We start from the raw sequence: 14,788 nt of genomic DNA, 5'->3' as shown, positions 1-14,788 counted from the left end.
AACGTGGTAACAGTATTTCTTTCTGTATAATCATGAGGATTAGATGACTTAATTCAAATAAAGTAGGTAGAACAGTGCTCTTAAAAAGCATTCAATAAATATTATGTTTAATAATATACCTGTCCTACCTTTGACAGAGAAGGGGTACAGGAGTCTAGGGGAATTACCAGGTCCCTCCCACTGACCCACTGAAGTTTAGAAACTTTAGGCAACACCACTCCTTCCGAAGTACTTTTATTAAAAAAAAAAAAAAAATCATTACAAACAATCAAAAAACAAAAACAGAAACAAAAAAGCACCACAAAACCCGCCTTTCTTTTAAATAATGTGGCATGGAGCAGTTTGGTTTCCACCCTATTGCACGTGGTCCGGCCTGGTCATGAATCAGGAGGCTGCTTGGATTGCGGTCCTGTGAAGGAGGTGGGGTTCAGCCTGTGGGGAGGAGGCCAGCCCCTCCCATTACCTGGAGGTGCAAGAGGCAGAGGCTGGGTTTCCATAGCAATCAGGCGCACATCCCTGTCATCCTTTGACAGGCCCAAACTATCTTCCCTGAGGCCCCAGTGGACACAAGGGGAGTAGGAAATGGAGGGAAAGGCAGAAGAAAGGTGGAAGTGGGAAACCAGACTCCCAGAAACAGAGTCTCATTAAGGCATTTGGAAAAGATAAATTAATTCAGGAAGACCCACCTTCACAGAAGGTTGCGATAACCAGACACACACGTACATGCGAGACAGTTTGGAACCCTGAAACGGGAAGAAGGAGGCCACAGCTACTTCTTAGAGCCCCCATCAAAACACACACACACACACACACACACACAGAGTTGCATCCAGGGATTCAGCCCACCAAGGCTGCGATGAGGAAGGGCCCCCCCGCCATCAAAGTTTTAGGATCCCAGAATGATTTCCATGATGTGATCTAGTTCATTCCACTCCCAGGACCCTGGGGCACAGAAAAGGTTGTGAGGAGGCTCTGGTGGGGCCAGTGAAGGCTCCTTCTCCACTGCAGATGTGTCAATGTCCAGGAAGAAGTCATCCAGGCCAGAATCCCCCAGGTATCGGGAGCTCAGAGCTTCTAAGAAGACTGGATCGGGCTGGGGCAGCACTTCATTCTGGGGGCCTGGGGGAGCCACTGGATTCTGAGGGGGCTCGGTCTCATCCATGGAGGTCTCCAGCTCCCTGAGAATAGAGCCGATGGTGGCCGACAGGGAGAAGTCCTCCTCGCCCAGGAAGAGGGGCTCTGGGGGCAGGGCAGGTGCAGGAGTCAGGCAAAGTGCAGCTTGGAGCTGCTGGAGGGTATTGTGGATGAGGACATGCCTGCGAAGGCTGGGTGCTCGGGGGCCCAGGCTTCGCTGGACTTTGTCTAGGGAGATACGGAGCAGGGCTTGCTGGTAGCTCCGCAGGCCTGCAGGACCCCAGTCCCACTTCTCATCCTCCTCTTCCTCCTCCAGATCTGAGTGTTTCCTCTTCAAGCCTCCTACCATGATGCCCTGTGGAGAGAAGAGGGGCAAGTTAGACACACCAGGGCTAGTTCAAACCCTGAATCTCCTGCATGGTTGTTGTTGATTTGTAATGATCCAAACTTCAGTTTCTGCATCTATAAAATGGAGATAGCATGAATCCCACAAGGCTAAGGAGGAGAGTAAATGTATATGATTAAGAAAACAAGATCTGGAACTTCCCTCGTGGCACAGTGGTTAAGAATCCACCTGCCAATGCAGGGGACACGGGTTTGAGCCCTGGTCCAGGAAGATCCCACATGCCGCGGAGCAACTAAGCCTGTGCGCCACAACTACTAAGCCTGCGCTCTAGAGCCCGTGAGCCACAACTACTGAGCCTGCGTGCCACAACTAATGAAGCCCATGGGCCCGTAGCCTGTGCTCCGCAACAAGAGAAGCCACAGCAATGAGAAACATGTACCACAACAAAGAGTAGCCCCCGCTTGTCACAAGTAGAGAAAGCCTGCGCACAGCAACGAAGACTCAACGCAGCCAAAAATAAATAAATTAATTTAAAAAAAGAAAAGAAAAGAAAACAAGATCTGGGGGGCTTCCCTGGCAGTCCAGTAGTTAAGACTTCGCCTTCCAATGCAGGGGGTGCAGGTTCGGTCCCTGGTTGGGGAGCTAAGACCCCCACATGCCTCGCGGCCAAAAAAAAGAAAAAAAAAAGAAAACCATAAAACAGAAGCAATATTGTAACAAATTCAGTAAGGACTTTAAAAATGATCCACATCAAAAAAAAAAAAAAAGAAAAAAAACAAGATCTGGACTTAAACAGCTGGGTTTGAATCCCACTTACTTGCCCATGTGGGCTCAAATAGTAAATTTACCTCCTTGAGACTCAACCTCATCTGCAAGATGAGGATACTAACTCAAGTTCCCCTAAATGTTAAAGCTGTTCTTTCCACAATACCCTTCTTCAAATGTGACATACACAAGACAGGGGTTGAGTACAGAGACCTGGCCTCAAAGCAGAAAATCCTGCGTTTGAATTCTCCCTTTCACACTGCTCAGCTGTGTGATCTCGGGAAGTAATGTGACATTACACACTTAATGAACAAGAGTTAGTTGCCATTTATTCATTCGATATTTTGAGTGCCTACTATATTCCAGCCACCTGGAGCCCTATAAGGGAACCTATCTATGGACACTCTTCTTTCACAGGGAAGATGTTTCTCTGTCCATGCCCTCTCGCTAACTAACTTGGGAGCGCGCCCAATGACAGTGAAGGAACCTTCCTCAGGCCCTCGCGGGTGCCTTCAGATTCTCCCGGGGCTCGCCCCGCAGAAAAACTTGTTAGAACTCGACTCAAGCCAAGCCCCGCCCCTACCGGCCCATCCAACCAGACGTCGGCCCTCTACAGGCCCCGCCCCTTTACGGAGTCTCCTTTCGGCATTCAGACACGCCCCAATTTGGCCCAGAGGCTTCTGGGAAATGTGGGCCAATAGCCGCCAGGTACATGGCACTGACGTTGAGCACGCACTACAATTCCCGGAGGGTTCCGCACGCCGCAGGGACTATCCTTCCCCGCCCTCCCCCAGGGCATGCGCAGAGGGGCCCGCAGTACGTGGGGGAAGGGAACCCGGACGTCCAGTGGCCGGGCGCCTGCCGAGCCCCGCCCTCCACCGCCTCCAGGGCGGAGGGTCTGAGCTCCAAGCCCAGAACACCCCTCCCCCACTCCAGACTCTGGCTGTGAAACTGCTTTTCTTTGGACCGCAGAAGGTCTTGGATTTTCCCCTCAAACTGCCCTCGGGTCCAGAGACCCAGACCCCAACACAATGCTCAAAGATTTACAAATGCTCTACGACGCACTCCGTTCGGGACACTAGGTATCTCAATTTTGAGACCTTTTCGCGTCAACTTCCCCTATTCTCCCGTCTTTCAAACGCTTCTCGACTTCACCTCCAGTCTCCCCCTGTGGCTCCAATACCTGACAGGGAACTCTCCCCAGCACCCCCTCTCCGACACGGCGTCTTGGAGACCAAGAGTCCTTGCCCCTAGCTCTCGCGCTTCTCCAAATGCCTGGGGTCCCAGCCCAACCCCTCACACCTTTTCCTGAACACTAGAACCCCGAATTCAACCCGTCCCGGAGGCCCGAATTGTCCTAATCTTCAGATTTCCTGCCCTAAAAGTTCCTTCTCTAGTTTTCTTGCTTCTCCAAACACCCCATGTCCCAGCTTCAAACTCCCTTCACTTGAAGATCCAGCCCCCCAAACTCCGCCTTCCGTCCAGGATCTCGAAACTCCGGTCCCTAACCCTCCCCTTAATCTGCGCCCCCTACTCCCGCCAGTACCCCGCCTCCGCAACTCTCGGAGGCGCGCCTCCACCTCCCGCAACCCAAAGCAGATCCCAAACCAGGCAGCCACACCTCACCTCAGCTAACCAGGTTCGCAATGACCACCTCCGGGAACGCCCGCGGCTTTGCGACCCTCCAGTGCTGGGTAGGGCCCTCGCTCACCTCCCCGGGGACTCTCAGTCTGGCCTCAGGCCCACCCAGCTCAGCCCGGGAGCCGAGCCGCGAACCACGATTGGCTGGAGTGCTGCCCGCCGCGGGGCGAGGATTAGTTGGGCGGGGCCACCAGGCCGTCGCCAGGATACGCCCCACCGGTCCTCCCCTCCCTTGCTCCGCGGACCATTTAAAGGATTGCAACTCGCTGGGAGGCGGGGCCATGTCTCTAGAGTGGAGGGGATATCCACGCTGTTTCTTTCAACTCAGTTACTATCCTTGCTCCGATATCGTCATTATTGCTCTCTACGATCTCTTTATACCAGCTTGGACCGCGTCGCGGAACAAGAGTGGCTCGCACTCCCCACTCCAACCCGTTTTCCGGACAGGCGGGGCTGAGCCTCTCGCTGAGGCCGCGCCCCCTGGGTTCCGAGGGCGGACGCTGCGGGGCGGAGGAGGATGACGCACTGAAGACCAGCCAATAGTTTGGCGTGGCCTATGTTGCCTGGGCGATCGCAACCCCGCCCCCTCACCGCCCCTGTCCTTCTGCCCCCCACACTTTACCCCGCGGCTTTCTTCTTATAAGGACTTTTCCGCAGCGTGTCCTATGGTGGTGTTTCATACATCCTCCTGACGCCCCATCCTTCCTCTCTCAGGGTGGCAACCCCTGCTGCTGGAAACTGGTTCATGGCTCCCCACTGTGCTGGGGACAAAGTCCAAACTCATATTTTTGCCTCAAAGCCCTTCAGGTCTGGCCTGATACACACTCCTCCTTGCTCCCAGCAATCCTGCCACACCGATTGACTTTCAGGTTTTCTAAAATGGCTTCAAGTGCTCTCCACCACCAAGAACACAGAGTTCTGTTTTCCTTCCTGCCTTATCCCCAGTGTTTACAACAATCCCAGGTACATAACAAGTTCTTAAAAATGAGAAAAATAGAAGGCCTCTGGATCTTTAAATTTGCTTCCCCATCCTGAAAATACACCCTCAATTCCCAGAACCCAGAATTCTCATCAGAACTCATCTCAAAGGATTCATCCTCTCAGAAGCCCTCCCTGAGGCTCCAGGATGAGTTAGGACCCATTCTGGACTCCCATGGTGTCCTGTGCTTTCTCTGTCTTGGCCTTGACTCCTCTGCCCCTGCCTCCCCCATCTTGGTCCTGGGCTGTCTCTGTCTGGACTGTGGGCCTCCTGAGGACATGTACCAAGGTTATCTCAGTCACCCACTGCTTGGTCCACAGCATCACCTAGCACAGAGCTAGACACAAAGCAGGCACTCAGTGAAAGTTTGTTAAATGCCCAGACAATGTGACAGAAAGAAATAAAGAGGGAAGAAATAAAACAGTGCTAGTGCCCTGAAAGCCTGAACCAGCATTGCCTCACCTCCACAACAAGTTGTCACCAAGGGGCAGAGGAGGCAGTTTTCTCCAGGCCACCCCTGGGAAGGAAGGTTTAAGGCTCCTCAGACCAGTTCTCATCGGTTGGAATGTGTTAACCAAGTCATCCAGCTGTCTGCAGAAGCAGTACATGATTGGAATGGATTGGGGGGGGCGGGGCGGGGGATGGTATGGAGGGGAGAGAGCACTGGCTTGCTCAGGCCTGGGAAAGGTGTTTCTAGGGAACAAAGGTAAATTCCAAAGAGGGACATGATGAGGAAGGGGCAATTCTTCCCCTTCCCCCTCTCAGACTTGCTCCTCCAGGGTTTCCTCCTCAGGGTGGCCCCCGTAAAACCCCATCTCCAGGATATAGCCCTAGGCTTCCTTCTGGATGCCTCCCTCCCCTCCCCTCCCCTCCCCAACGAACTGTCCACTCAGCCTCCCTCCCGCCCAATCTCCCTTCTCTGCCTCTGGGCACCCCCTGGGTTCCCAGCCTCCACTCTTTCATCCTCTGACCCACCTTCACACAGTAGCCAAGGGAAGCTTTACAAAACACAAACCTGACTGTCCCCTCCCCACCTCTCCCCTGCTCCACTCCTTGCACAACACCTTAGACTAAAGCTTAAACTTTCTACAATGACCCTGGACAGTTTAGTGTCCTCTGAACAGCCTCTTGGGGCTGGTTGCTTCTCTCCTCTGAGCAAAGTGTTATTAACTGTAGGGGATAGATTTTAGTTCTTCAAAGGGGCTATGTGCTCTTCAGCCTCCTGGCCTTTGCTCATGTGGTATCTTCTGCCCAGAATGCTATCATTCCTTAGAACCTTCTCCTGGCTCATTCTCACCACACGAGGTTTCAGGTGGGACATCCTCTCTTCCACAGAACCCTGCTCACTCCTCAAGGTGGGTCCCTCAGCCCTCTGTACTTCCTCTATCAGAGTCCTGGCCACTCTGTGTTGTCACTGACAGGGGAAGGGGCTGTCTTCCCCACTGGACTGTGACATCTGTGAAGGCAGGGTCACCACTGGGTCCTCACAGTCACCACCGGGTCCCCAGCACAGGACCAAGCAAGGAAATGAATGAATGAATACCCAGAAAATCTCACACAGAGGCAGACAGAGACAATGAGACACCCAGATAGAGCCAGAGAGAGGAAGAGTCACAGAGGTGGGTACTCTAAAATAACTTGAAGCTCTTGGCTCAAGCTTTATTGCTCCCTTCCTTTGTTCTCTATTTCCTGGGATGCTGTCCTCCTGGACGGGGCCAGAGCCCTAGTCGTACTGATGGGAGGGGTAGGTGCTGTGCCCATTGTACTCATCAGTGGTGAGGCAGCGCAGCATGAAGTGGCCCAGGTCGTGTTTGGAGATGACCCTCGAGGGCCCTCGTCCATCCAGGGTCACTGAGTAGGCCCCAGTCAGTGGTTGGTCTCCTGCAAGTTAAAGACAAAGGGTCTGGGTAAATCAGATGTCCTTTCCCCTCCTGCAACCAACATGTGATCACTTCAATGATCATCCCAGGGTGTCTACAGTGTGCCCAGCCCAGATGGTATAAGAGCCAACAATGTATGAAACCCTTCCCATGTGCAGGGCACTAACCTGTAGCCTTTACTTCATTCACTCGCTAAGTGAGTTTTTTTTTTTTTTTTTGGCGCGGCATGCAGAACTTCCCTGACCAGGGATCAAACCTTTGCCCCCTGCAGTGGAAGCGCGGAGTCTTAACCACTGTACCACCAGGGAAGTCCCATTCGCCAAATTCTTATTGATGACTTATTATATGTCAGGTGCTGGGCACACTGAAAGGGACAAAACAGATATGAATCCCTGCCCTCAGCATTCAGACAGTCACTAGGAAAAGGCAACTAATAAGATAAGAAAGTAAAATAGACAATATGTTAGATGGTGAGAAATAAAGCAGAGAATGGGCTAGGAACTATTATTAATTCTATTTTACAAGTGGGCAAATTGAGTCTTGGAGAGAGGAAGTTATGTCCCATGGTTGCAGAGGGTGACTTCACAGTGGCAAAGGCTACATTTGCTCTGTGCCCCCCTCGCCCTCCCCCACCATGACCTGGCTGTTACCAGGGCATCTAGCGCCTGTATTCTGACAGCGACCAACTTAACTTAGGGATCAAATGCAGCATACCAGCGCAGAGACAACCTGGAATCATGTGCAATAAGAAACACACACCCTCACCCATGTGGCAATCTTGCCAAAAATTTTTAATCTGAGTCTGTAATAAAATAACTACAGAAATCCAGAACGTGGGATATTTTAAAAGACACCTGGGATAACAAAGTCCTACTGTATAGCACAGGGAACTACAGTCAATGTCCTGGGATAAACCATAAAGGAAAAGAATATTAGAAAGACTGTATATATATATGCTAAAAAAAAAAACAAACAAAAAACACCAGGCCTGTTATGTTTCATGTTATGAAAAACATTAAAAAAAAAAAAAAAAGGATATGGAGGATTGTTCCAGGTTAAATATGACATAGCGACTAAACACAACACACGATCCTGGATTGGATCCTGATTTTGAGGGGAGGGGGAGGTTGGAAGATATTTTTTGGCAGTTGGGGAAATCTGAATATGGGCTGGATACTAAATGATGTGGTAGAGTTAATGTCAATTCCCTTGGTGCGATAACAGTACTGTGGTTCGTATCCAAATATTTCTTCTTGGAAGATGCCTATCAAGAGGTTCTAGGAGTAGAGTGTGCCGATGTCTGCAACCTACTTTCAAATGGTTCAGCCAAAAAAAAAAAAGAAAGAAAGAAAGAAAAAGAAACAGAAAAATATAAAAATACACACTTATTTTAAAAATATATACACATTACATATGTATTCACATATATACACATACACATTAGATGCATGGATAGATAGATAGATAGATAGATAGGGAAAGCAAAAAGGCCAAAATGTTAACAAGTGAACCTAGATGAAGGGTTTATGGGTATTCACAAACCTTTAATTTCTTTAACTTTTCTGGAGGTTTCAAAGTTTTCATACACGTACAAAAAAAGGACTGGGACTTCCCTCGTGGTCCAGTGGTAAAGAATCCGCCTTCCAATGCAGGGGACACGAGTTCCATCCCTGGTCGGGGAACTAAGATCCCACATGCCGCAGCGCAACTAAGCCCGCGCGCCACAACTACTGAGCTCTCGCGCCTCAACGAGAGAGCCGGCGTGCTGCAAACTACAGAGCCCATGCGCCCTGGAGCCTGCGCGCCACAACTAGAGAAGAGAAAAACCCCGCAGGCCACAACTAGAGAGCAGCCCGAGCAGACCACGTGCCAGAACGAAAAAGACCCCGCGTGCCTCAACAAAGATCCCATGTGCCGCAACTAAGACCCAATGAAGCCAAAAAAAAAAAAAAAATAAGGAAAAAAAATTAAAAAAATAAATATTCAAAGAAAGAAGAACTAAAAAAAACAACTTTGTGTTAAATAATTTTTAGGCATGATCTCTCTGGATATTCACTTCAAACCTGGGAAGTCAAGAAGTAATATCATGAACCCCATTTACAGATGAGGAAACTGAGGCTCAGAGGCCACGGGCCTTAAGTCCACAAAGTGCTGGGGCTGGGACTTTGCCCGGCTTCTCCACCATGCCGCTTCACCACTGATTCAGAGCTTAGGATTCTCATCTCAACAAGAATCCTGAATTGAACCTCAACGATGAGCTTACTTGAACCTCTGTAAGGTGTGCAGGGCTCGTCTTTCTCCAAGCAGAAGGCAGAGGGCACAGCAGAAGTGCTCATCCAGCAGGCAGGCAAATGTGAAGGAGATACAAATGCCTGGCTCGGGCATCCGCACTGCGGTTCCCTTATCCCAGAATGTGCTCCCTTCCCCCAGACACTCACCTGATTCCCCCTGAGGGGAATCGTGGCCAGGCACATACTTCCTATGCAAGAGACATCATTTAGAATCCACCCCATATTCAGATTTCCCCAACTGCCAAAAAATATCTTCTGACCTCCCCCTCCCCTCAAAATCAGGATCCAGTTCAGTCGCCATGTCACCTTTAACCTGGAACAATCATTTTTTTAAAAAAAATGTTTTTCATAGCATGAAACATAACAGGCCTGGTGTCTTTTTTTTTAAACATATATATATATATACACACATATACACATTCTTTTCTAATATTCTTTTCCATTATGGTTTAGCCAGGACATTGAATGTAGTCCCCTGAGGGGGGGAATCAGGTGAGTATCTGGGGGAAGGGCCATCTCCTTAGAGAGCCTCTGCTTATAGCTGAGGATTACTCTCTTTTTTTTTTTTTAATTTATTTATTTATTTTTGTCCCCTGAGGGGGGGAATCAGGTGAGTATCTGGGGGAAGGGCCATCTCCTTAGAGAGCCTCTGCTTATAGCTGAGGATTACTCTCTTTTTTTTTTTTAAATTTATTTATTTATTTTTGGCTGTGTTGGGTCTTCGTTGCTGTGTAGGGCTTTTGCCAGTTGCGGCGAGCGGGGGCCACTCTTCATCGCGGTGCGCGGGCCTCTCACTGTCACGGCCTCTCCCGTTGCGGAGCACAGGCTCCAGACGCACAAGGCTCAGTAGTTGTGGCGCACGGGCTTAGTTGCTCCGCGGCATGTGGGATCTTCCCAGACCAGGGCTCGAACCCGTGTCCCCTGCATCGGCAGGCAGATTCTTAACCACTGCGCCACCAGGGAAGCCCCGAGGCTTACTCTCTTCACCGAGTTTTTTTGTTTTGTTTTGTTTTGCTGCGTTGGGTCTTTGTTGCTGCACAAGGGCTTTCTCTAGTTGTGGCGAGTGGGCTTCTCATTGCGGTGGCTTCTCTTGTTGTGGAGCACGGGCTCTAGGCGTGCGGGCTTCAGTAGCTGTGGTGCGCAGGCTCCGTAGTTGTGGTGCAGGGGCTTAGTTGTTCCGCGGCTCGTCCGCGGCATGTGTTATCTTCCCAGACCAGGGATCGAACCTGTGTCCCCTGCATTGGCAGGCGGATTCTTAACCACTGCGCCACCAGGGAAGTTCCTTCACTGAACTTTATGGTTTCTTCATTCAGTGTAGCACGACCCAACAGTAATATAGATCATCTATTTCATTTGTCTCCCCCGCTAGAAACGTAAGCCTCATGAGAGCAGAGACTACCTCATTGGTACTTGTAATCGTGGCCAGGCACACACTTCCTATGCAAGAGACATTTGTAAATGCATCTCTCCCTCGGTCTGACTCTCTCTCAATGTGGATTCCAGACCTGGGAGGGGAAAAGAGGGTGTGGTTCCCTCCGCAGCACCATCTGGAGGTGAGGCATCTCCCCCGGTATTAGCTCATGGGACAAATATTTACTGAGCATCTACTACATGCCAAGCCCTGTTCTAGGCACTAGGAACACAGCTGTAATCAAAACAAGACAAAATCTGTGCTTCAAACAAAACTTCAGACTTCAAAATTCTAGTGTGGGAGACACGCGGTAAGTCAAGATAAAGAAAGAAACGAGGGAATTCCCTGGTGGTCCAGTGGTTAGGACTCCACGTTTCCAGAACAGGGGGCATGGGTTCAATCCCTGATCAGGGAACTAAGATCCTGCATGCTGCATGGTGTGGCCAAATAAATGAATAAATAAATGGGTTTAAAAAAAGAAAGAAAGAAAGAGACGATGTGAAGCATAAGTCCCTGTCCGTTGAACGTGGGGCAGCCCCAGTATAACTTGCTTCTTTTTTTTTAAAATATTTATTTATTTATGTATTTATTTTATTTGGCTGCGCCAGGTCTTAGTTGCGGGATGTGGGATCTTTTTAGTTGCGGCATGCATGTGGGATCTAGTTCCCTGACCAGGGATCGAACCCGGGCCCCCTGCATTGGGAGCGTGGAGTCTTAACCACTGGACCACCAGGGAAGTCCCATAACTTGCTTCTAATGAAGAGAATACAGCGGAAGCAGCCCTGAGAGATCTGACGCTAGGAAAGGCAGCACATGCAGGTGTTCCAGGGACAGACAGTCCGCACCTACCACGAGCCTTGTCGTGGCTTCCTTCCACACAATTCTATTGCCAGCTACTGAGCAATGGCATGCGAGACCCCAGCAAGAAGTGCCCCCAGGGCTTCCCTGGTGGCTCAGTGGTTGGGGGTTCGCCTGCCGATGCAGGGGACACGGGTTCGTGCCCCGGTCCGGGAGGATCCCACATGCCGCGGAGCGGCTAGGCCCGTGAGCCATGGCCGCTGAGCCTGCGCGTCCGGAGCCTGTGCTCCGCAGTGGGAGAGGCCACAACAGTGAGAGGCCCGCGGACCGCAAAAAAAAAAAAAAAAAAAAAGAAGTGCCCCCAGAGCCTAGTCAGCTCCCAGTACTGAGAGAGTCATCATAAATGAGGGTTTTTGCTTTACGTTTTAAAATTTTGGATAGTTTGTACAACAGAGATAATTGAAAAGTATGTTAGAAAGGAGATACAAATCAAGCAGCAAAGAGCATAGAAAGTGTGGGAGGAAGGTTTGCAATTTTCAGCTGGCCAGGGAAGGCCCAGTGAATGTCGACAGAGGACAGGAGGGGGCAGGCTGGTGGTAACCCTGCAGCTGGGTCCCCACCCACTCACCTATGTGTGGTGGCATCACAGCCACGTACTTCAGGCCCGACTCCTGCAGTATCTTGTGCATCCGGATATGGTCATCAGTCACATCCTGCAGTCTTGGGGGCACCTTGGACGGGTCCCACAGGAGGAAGGCTGGGGGGACACAGGGCAGGATCAGCCAAGGCTTGAGGACAGCCGGGCCAGGCCCATAGCCCGCAGGTCTCCTGCCAGGACCAACCCCTACGGGGGCTCACTACTGCCCTCCAGTTTCTTCAGGCTTCTCACCCTGCCTGCTCCTGTCCACTGTTACCTCCTGCCTAGGCCATGGCAGCAGCCTCCTCCCTGGTCTCCCTGCCCCTGCCCCCCCACATTCTGTTCCCCTGGCACAGCCAGAGGGGTCAGACTCATCTGTGACCCTATCTCACTCAGGGTAAAAGCAAAGGCCCCATCAGGTCCACGAGGCCCCACCTGACCTCACCACCCAACACTCTCCCCTTCACTCGCTCTGCTGCAGCCACACTCCCTCCCACCTCACAGCCTTTGTAAATGCTGGTCCCTCTGCCTGGAGTCCCCTTATCCTCCCACGGCTCCCTCATGTCACCTCCCTCCCCTGGGAGACAATGTGTGACGGAACAAAGGTGAGGAGTGTGGACCACGGAGACAGTGCGGTTCCACACCCCAGCTCTGCCAGCCACAGGCTGTGTGATCTCGGGTAAGGTGATGGGCCTCTCTGTGCCTCCACTCCCTTAGCTAGGAAGCAATAAGAACAGCTACTCTTCACTGAGCACCTACTATGTTCCACTGTGAATATGAGTACTACTCAAAGGAGTTTTGAGAGGATTAAGTGGCGTTCATCTGTAAGGCACTCAGATGGTGCCGAGCACGCAATAAGAGCTCAATAAATGCTGTTAGCATTAACGGCTCCTGTTACACACTCTGCAGCCTTCCTTTCAGATTATTCCGGGCAACCATTTGTTTAATACCGTCTCCTCATAAATTGGGAGCTCTGTGAGGGTAAAGACCTGGCCTGTGTATACACAGCTCTGTCATTTCCTCTGTGATGCTCTCTCCCTGACCCTTTTCCAGAATGAGTCAGGCACCCCTCTGGGCCCCCAGAGTCCTCTAGGCTCCCCCCGAATCCTGGCCTTGACCTCTCTGCCTGTGCTTCCCCCAACCCTGGCCCTGACTGGTCACTGTTTGATGATGGCTCTGTTGCCACTTCCCTCCTCCTTGTGAGAACCATGAGTGCAGGGCCCAGGGCTGTACTGTGTCTCTGGCCTCATCCAGCAACGTTCAGGCACTCGGGTGGTGTTCAATAAATACACAGTAACTTGGAGCGGCTCTAATGCCGCCTTGTAGGAGCCCCTGGGCTGCCTGTCCAGTACCTATCCCCCACTCTTCAGACCCACCCTTACGACCCCGCCACCCACCCGAGGTGCAGGCCACGACCTTGTCCACGCCGTGGGCCTTCATGGCCGCCACAATGTTCTGGGCACCCTCGGACATCACTGTGGTAGGACCTTAGAGAAGACAGAGAGTGGCTGTCACTGGTGGGCGGCGGTGGCGGCGGCGGCGGTGGCAGGGGTGGGGCTGGGGGCGGGGGTGGCGCTGGGGGCCGAGGTGCAGGGGTGGGCCGTGGGCAGAGGGGGGGCCCAGTACTGAGGTCATGGCCGGTGCCCAGCAGCACGATGACGGCGTCCTGCCCTGCCACAGTCTTGTCCACATCAGCCGCCTGCCGAACGTCACCCACTATCACGTGGGCCGGCTGGGGCCCCTCTGAGGGCAGCCTGGAGGTGTCCCGCACCAGCACTGTCACCTCATAGCCTGCAAAGAGGGGCAGAGAGGCAGGTCAGTCGGCTTGTGGGCTGGCACTCCCAGCCTCCAGGGGCCGGGTCCTGGAGGGTGCCATGAACCCCCAAATCCATCCCGCAGGTCCCCTGTTCTGAGACGATGGTCTTCAAACATTTTCGCTGGCACACCCACAGTTGATATCCAGCTGGTTGTTAAAATAAGGTGATACCTTGATGTCGGTTCATAAATAACCTGCTCTGATGCCTCCAAGGGTCTCTTCTTCCCGTCACTCCCCACTCCTGCGACTTCTCCACCCTCCGGCAACTAAAGGGTTAATGCCTGGCATCACACTGGTCTATGCCCTCCATCCATGGTCCTGGAGCAAGCTGAGGTACAGAGAAGGACATGAGCTGCCCAAAGGTTGTCCATCGTTGGGTTTGGTTCCCCAGGTCTTACTTCTGAAGGGTTGGGTCCTGTCTTAGTGGTGACTAAACAGTTTGAACATCACTTTGGCATGTCACCTCCCAAAAGAATTTTGGATAAATCTGTAACTCTGTGTCCCCTTTCTGACACATACCCTCCCTTTTAAAGATTACAACCAACATATTTCTTCCTTTGTTTTAAATAATGGCAAAATATATATCAATGTTTATGTATATTGCAAAAAAAAGAAATAAAATTAGTAGTTGTCATCTCTGTTATGGACTGAATGCTTGTGTCATATGCTGAATTCATACGCTGAAGCCCTAACCCCCAATGTGATGGTATTTGGAGATGGACCCTTTGGGAGGTAATTAGATTAGATGAGGTCATGAGGGTAGGGTCCCCATAATGGAATTAGTGTCCTTATAAGAAGAGGAAGACCAAGGCTTGCTCTCTCTCTCTCTACCATGTGAGAACACAGCAAGAAGGCAGCCATCTGCAAGCCAGGAAGAGGGCCCTCATCAGAAACCAAACCTGTTAGTACCTTGATCTTGAACTCTCCGCTCTCTAGAACTGTAAGAAATGTCTGTTGTTTAAGCTACCCGGTCTATGGCCTTTTGTTATAGTGGCCTGAACTGATGAAGACAGCCTCTAAATAGCATTCTCATGAAAAATGAGCCAGAGCTCGTTGAAGAAATGGCTGCTTGCTGGGCCACGCCAGGGAG

At 51.3% G+C, this 14,788-nt stretch overlaps 2 protein-coding genes across 5 annotated transcripts; both read right to left on the bottom strand.

Moving 5' to 3' along the window:
• Positions 1-219: 219 nt before the first annotated feature.
• On the bottom strand, positions 220-5,646 carry SERTAD3 (SERTA domain containing 3). Of its 4 annotated transcripts, none has more exons than XM_028483607.2 (3): positions 5,328-5,646; positions 4,509-4,647; positions 220-1,489 (listed from the first exon to the last, which is right to left on the bottom strand). In XM_028483607.2, exon 3 carries the CDS (start codon positions 1,481-1,483, stop codon positions 887-889), a length of 597 nt encoding a protein of 198 aa, XP_028339408.1. In that variant the 5' UTR covers positions 1,484-1,489; positions 4,509-4,647; positions 5,328-5,646; the 3' UTR covers positions 220-886. The 4 variants fall into 4 exon arrangements, with proteins under 4 accessions (XP_028339408.1, XP_028339409.1, XP_007128148.1 ...); XM_028483608.2 differs by having other exon boundaries at positions 4,509-4,642; XM_007128086.4 differs by lacking the exon at positions 4,509-4,647.
• Positions 5,647-6,484: 838 nt separating this feature from the next.
• BLVRB (biliverdin reductase B) lies at positions 6,485-13,692 on the bottom strand (the record flags this gene model as incomplete). The annotated part of the gene is made up of 4 exons (XM_028483597.1): positions 6,485-6,746; positions 11,874-12,002; positions 13,280-13,369; positions 13,509-13,692. Coding segments are annotated over 4 exons (561 nt in total), but the record flags the coding sequence as incomplete, so codon positions are not given.
• Positions 13,693-14,788: the final 1,096 nt, after the last annotated feature.

Source organism: Physeter macrocephalus, unplaced genomic scaffold, assembly GCF_002837175.3.
Source record: "Physeter macrocephalus isolate SW-GA unplaced genomic scaffold, ASM283717v5 random_58, whole genome shotgun sequence".
Classification (NCBI taxonomy): domain Eukaryota; kingdom Metazoa; phylum Chordata; class Mammalia; order Artiodactyla; family Physeteridae; genus Physeter; species Physeter macrocephalus.
Note: the sequence above shows the minus strand (reverse complement) of the source record. Positions and strands in the feature narration are given on the sequence as shown.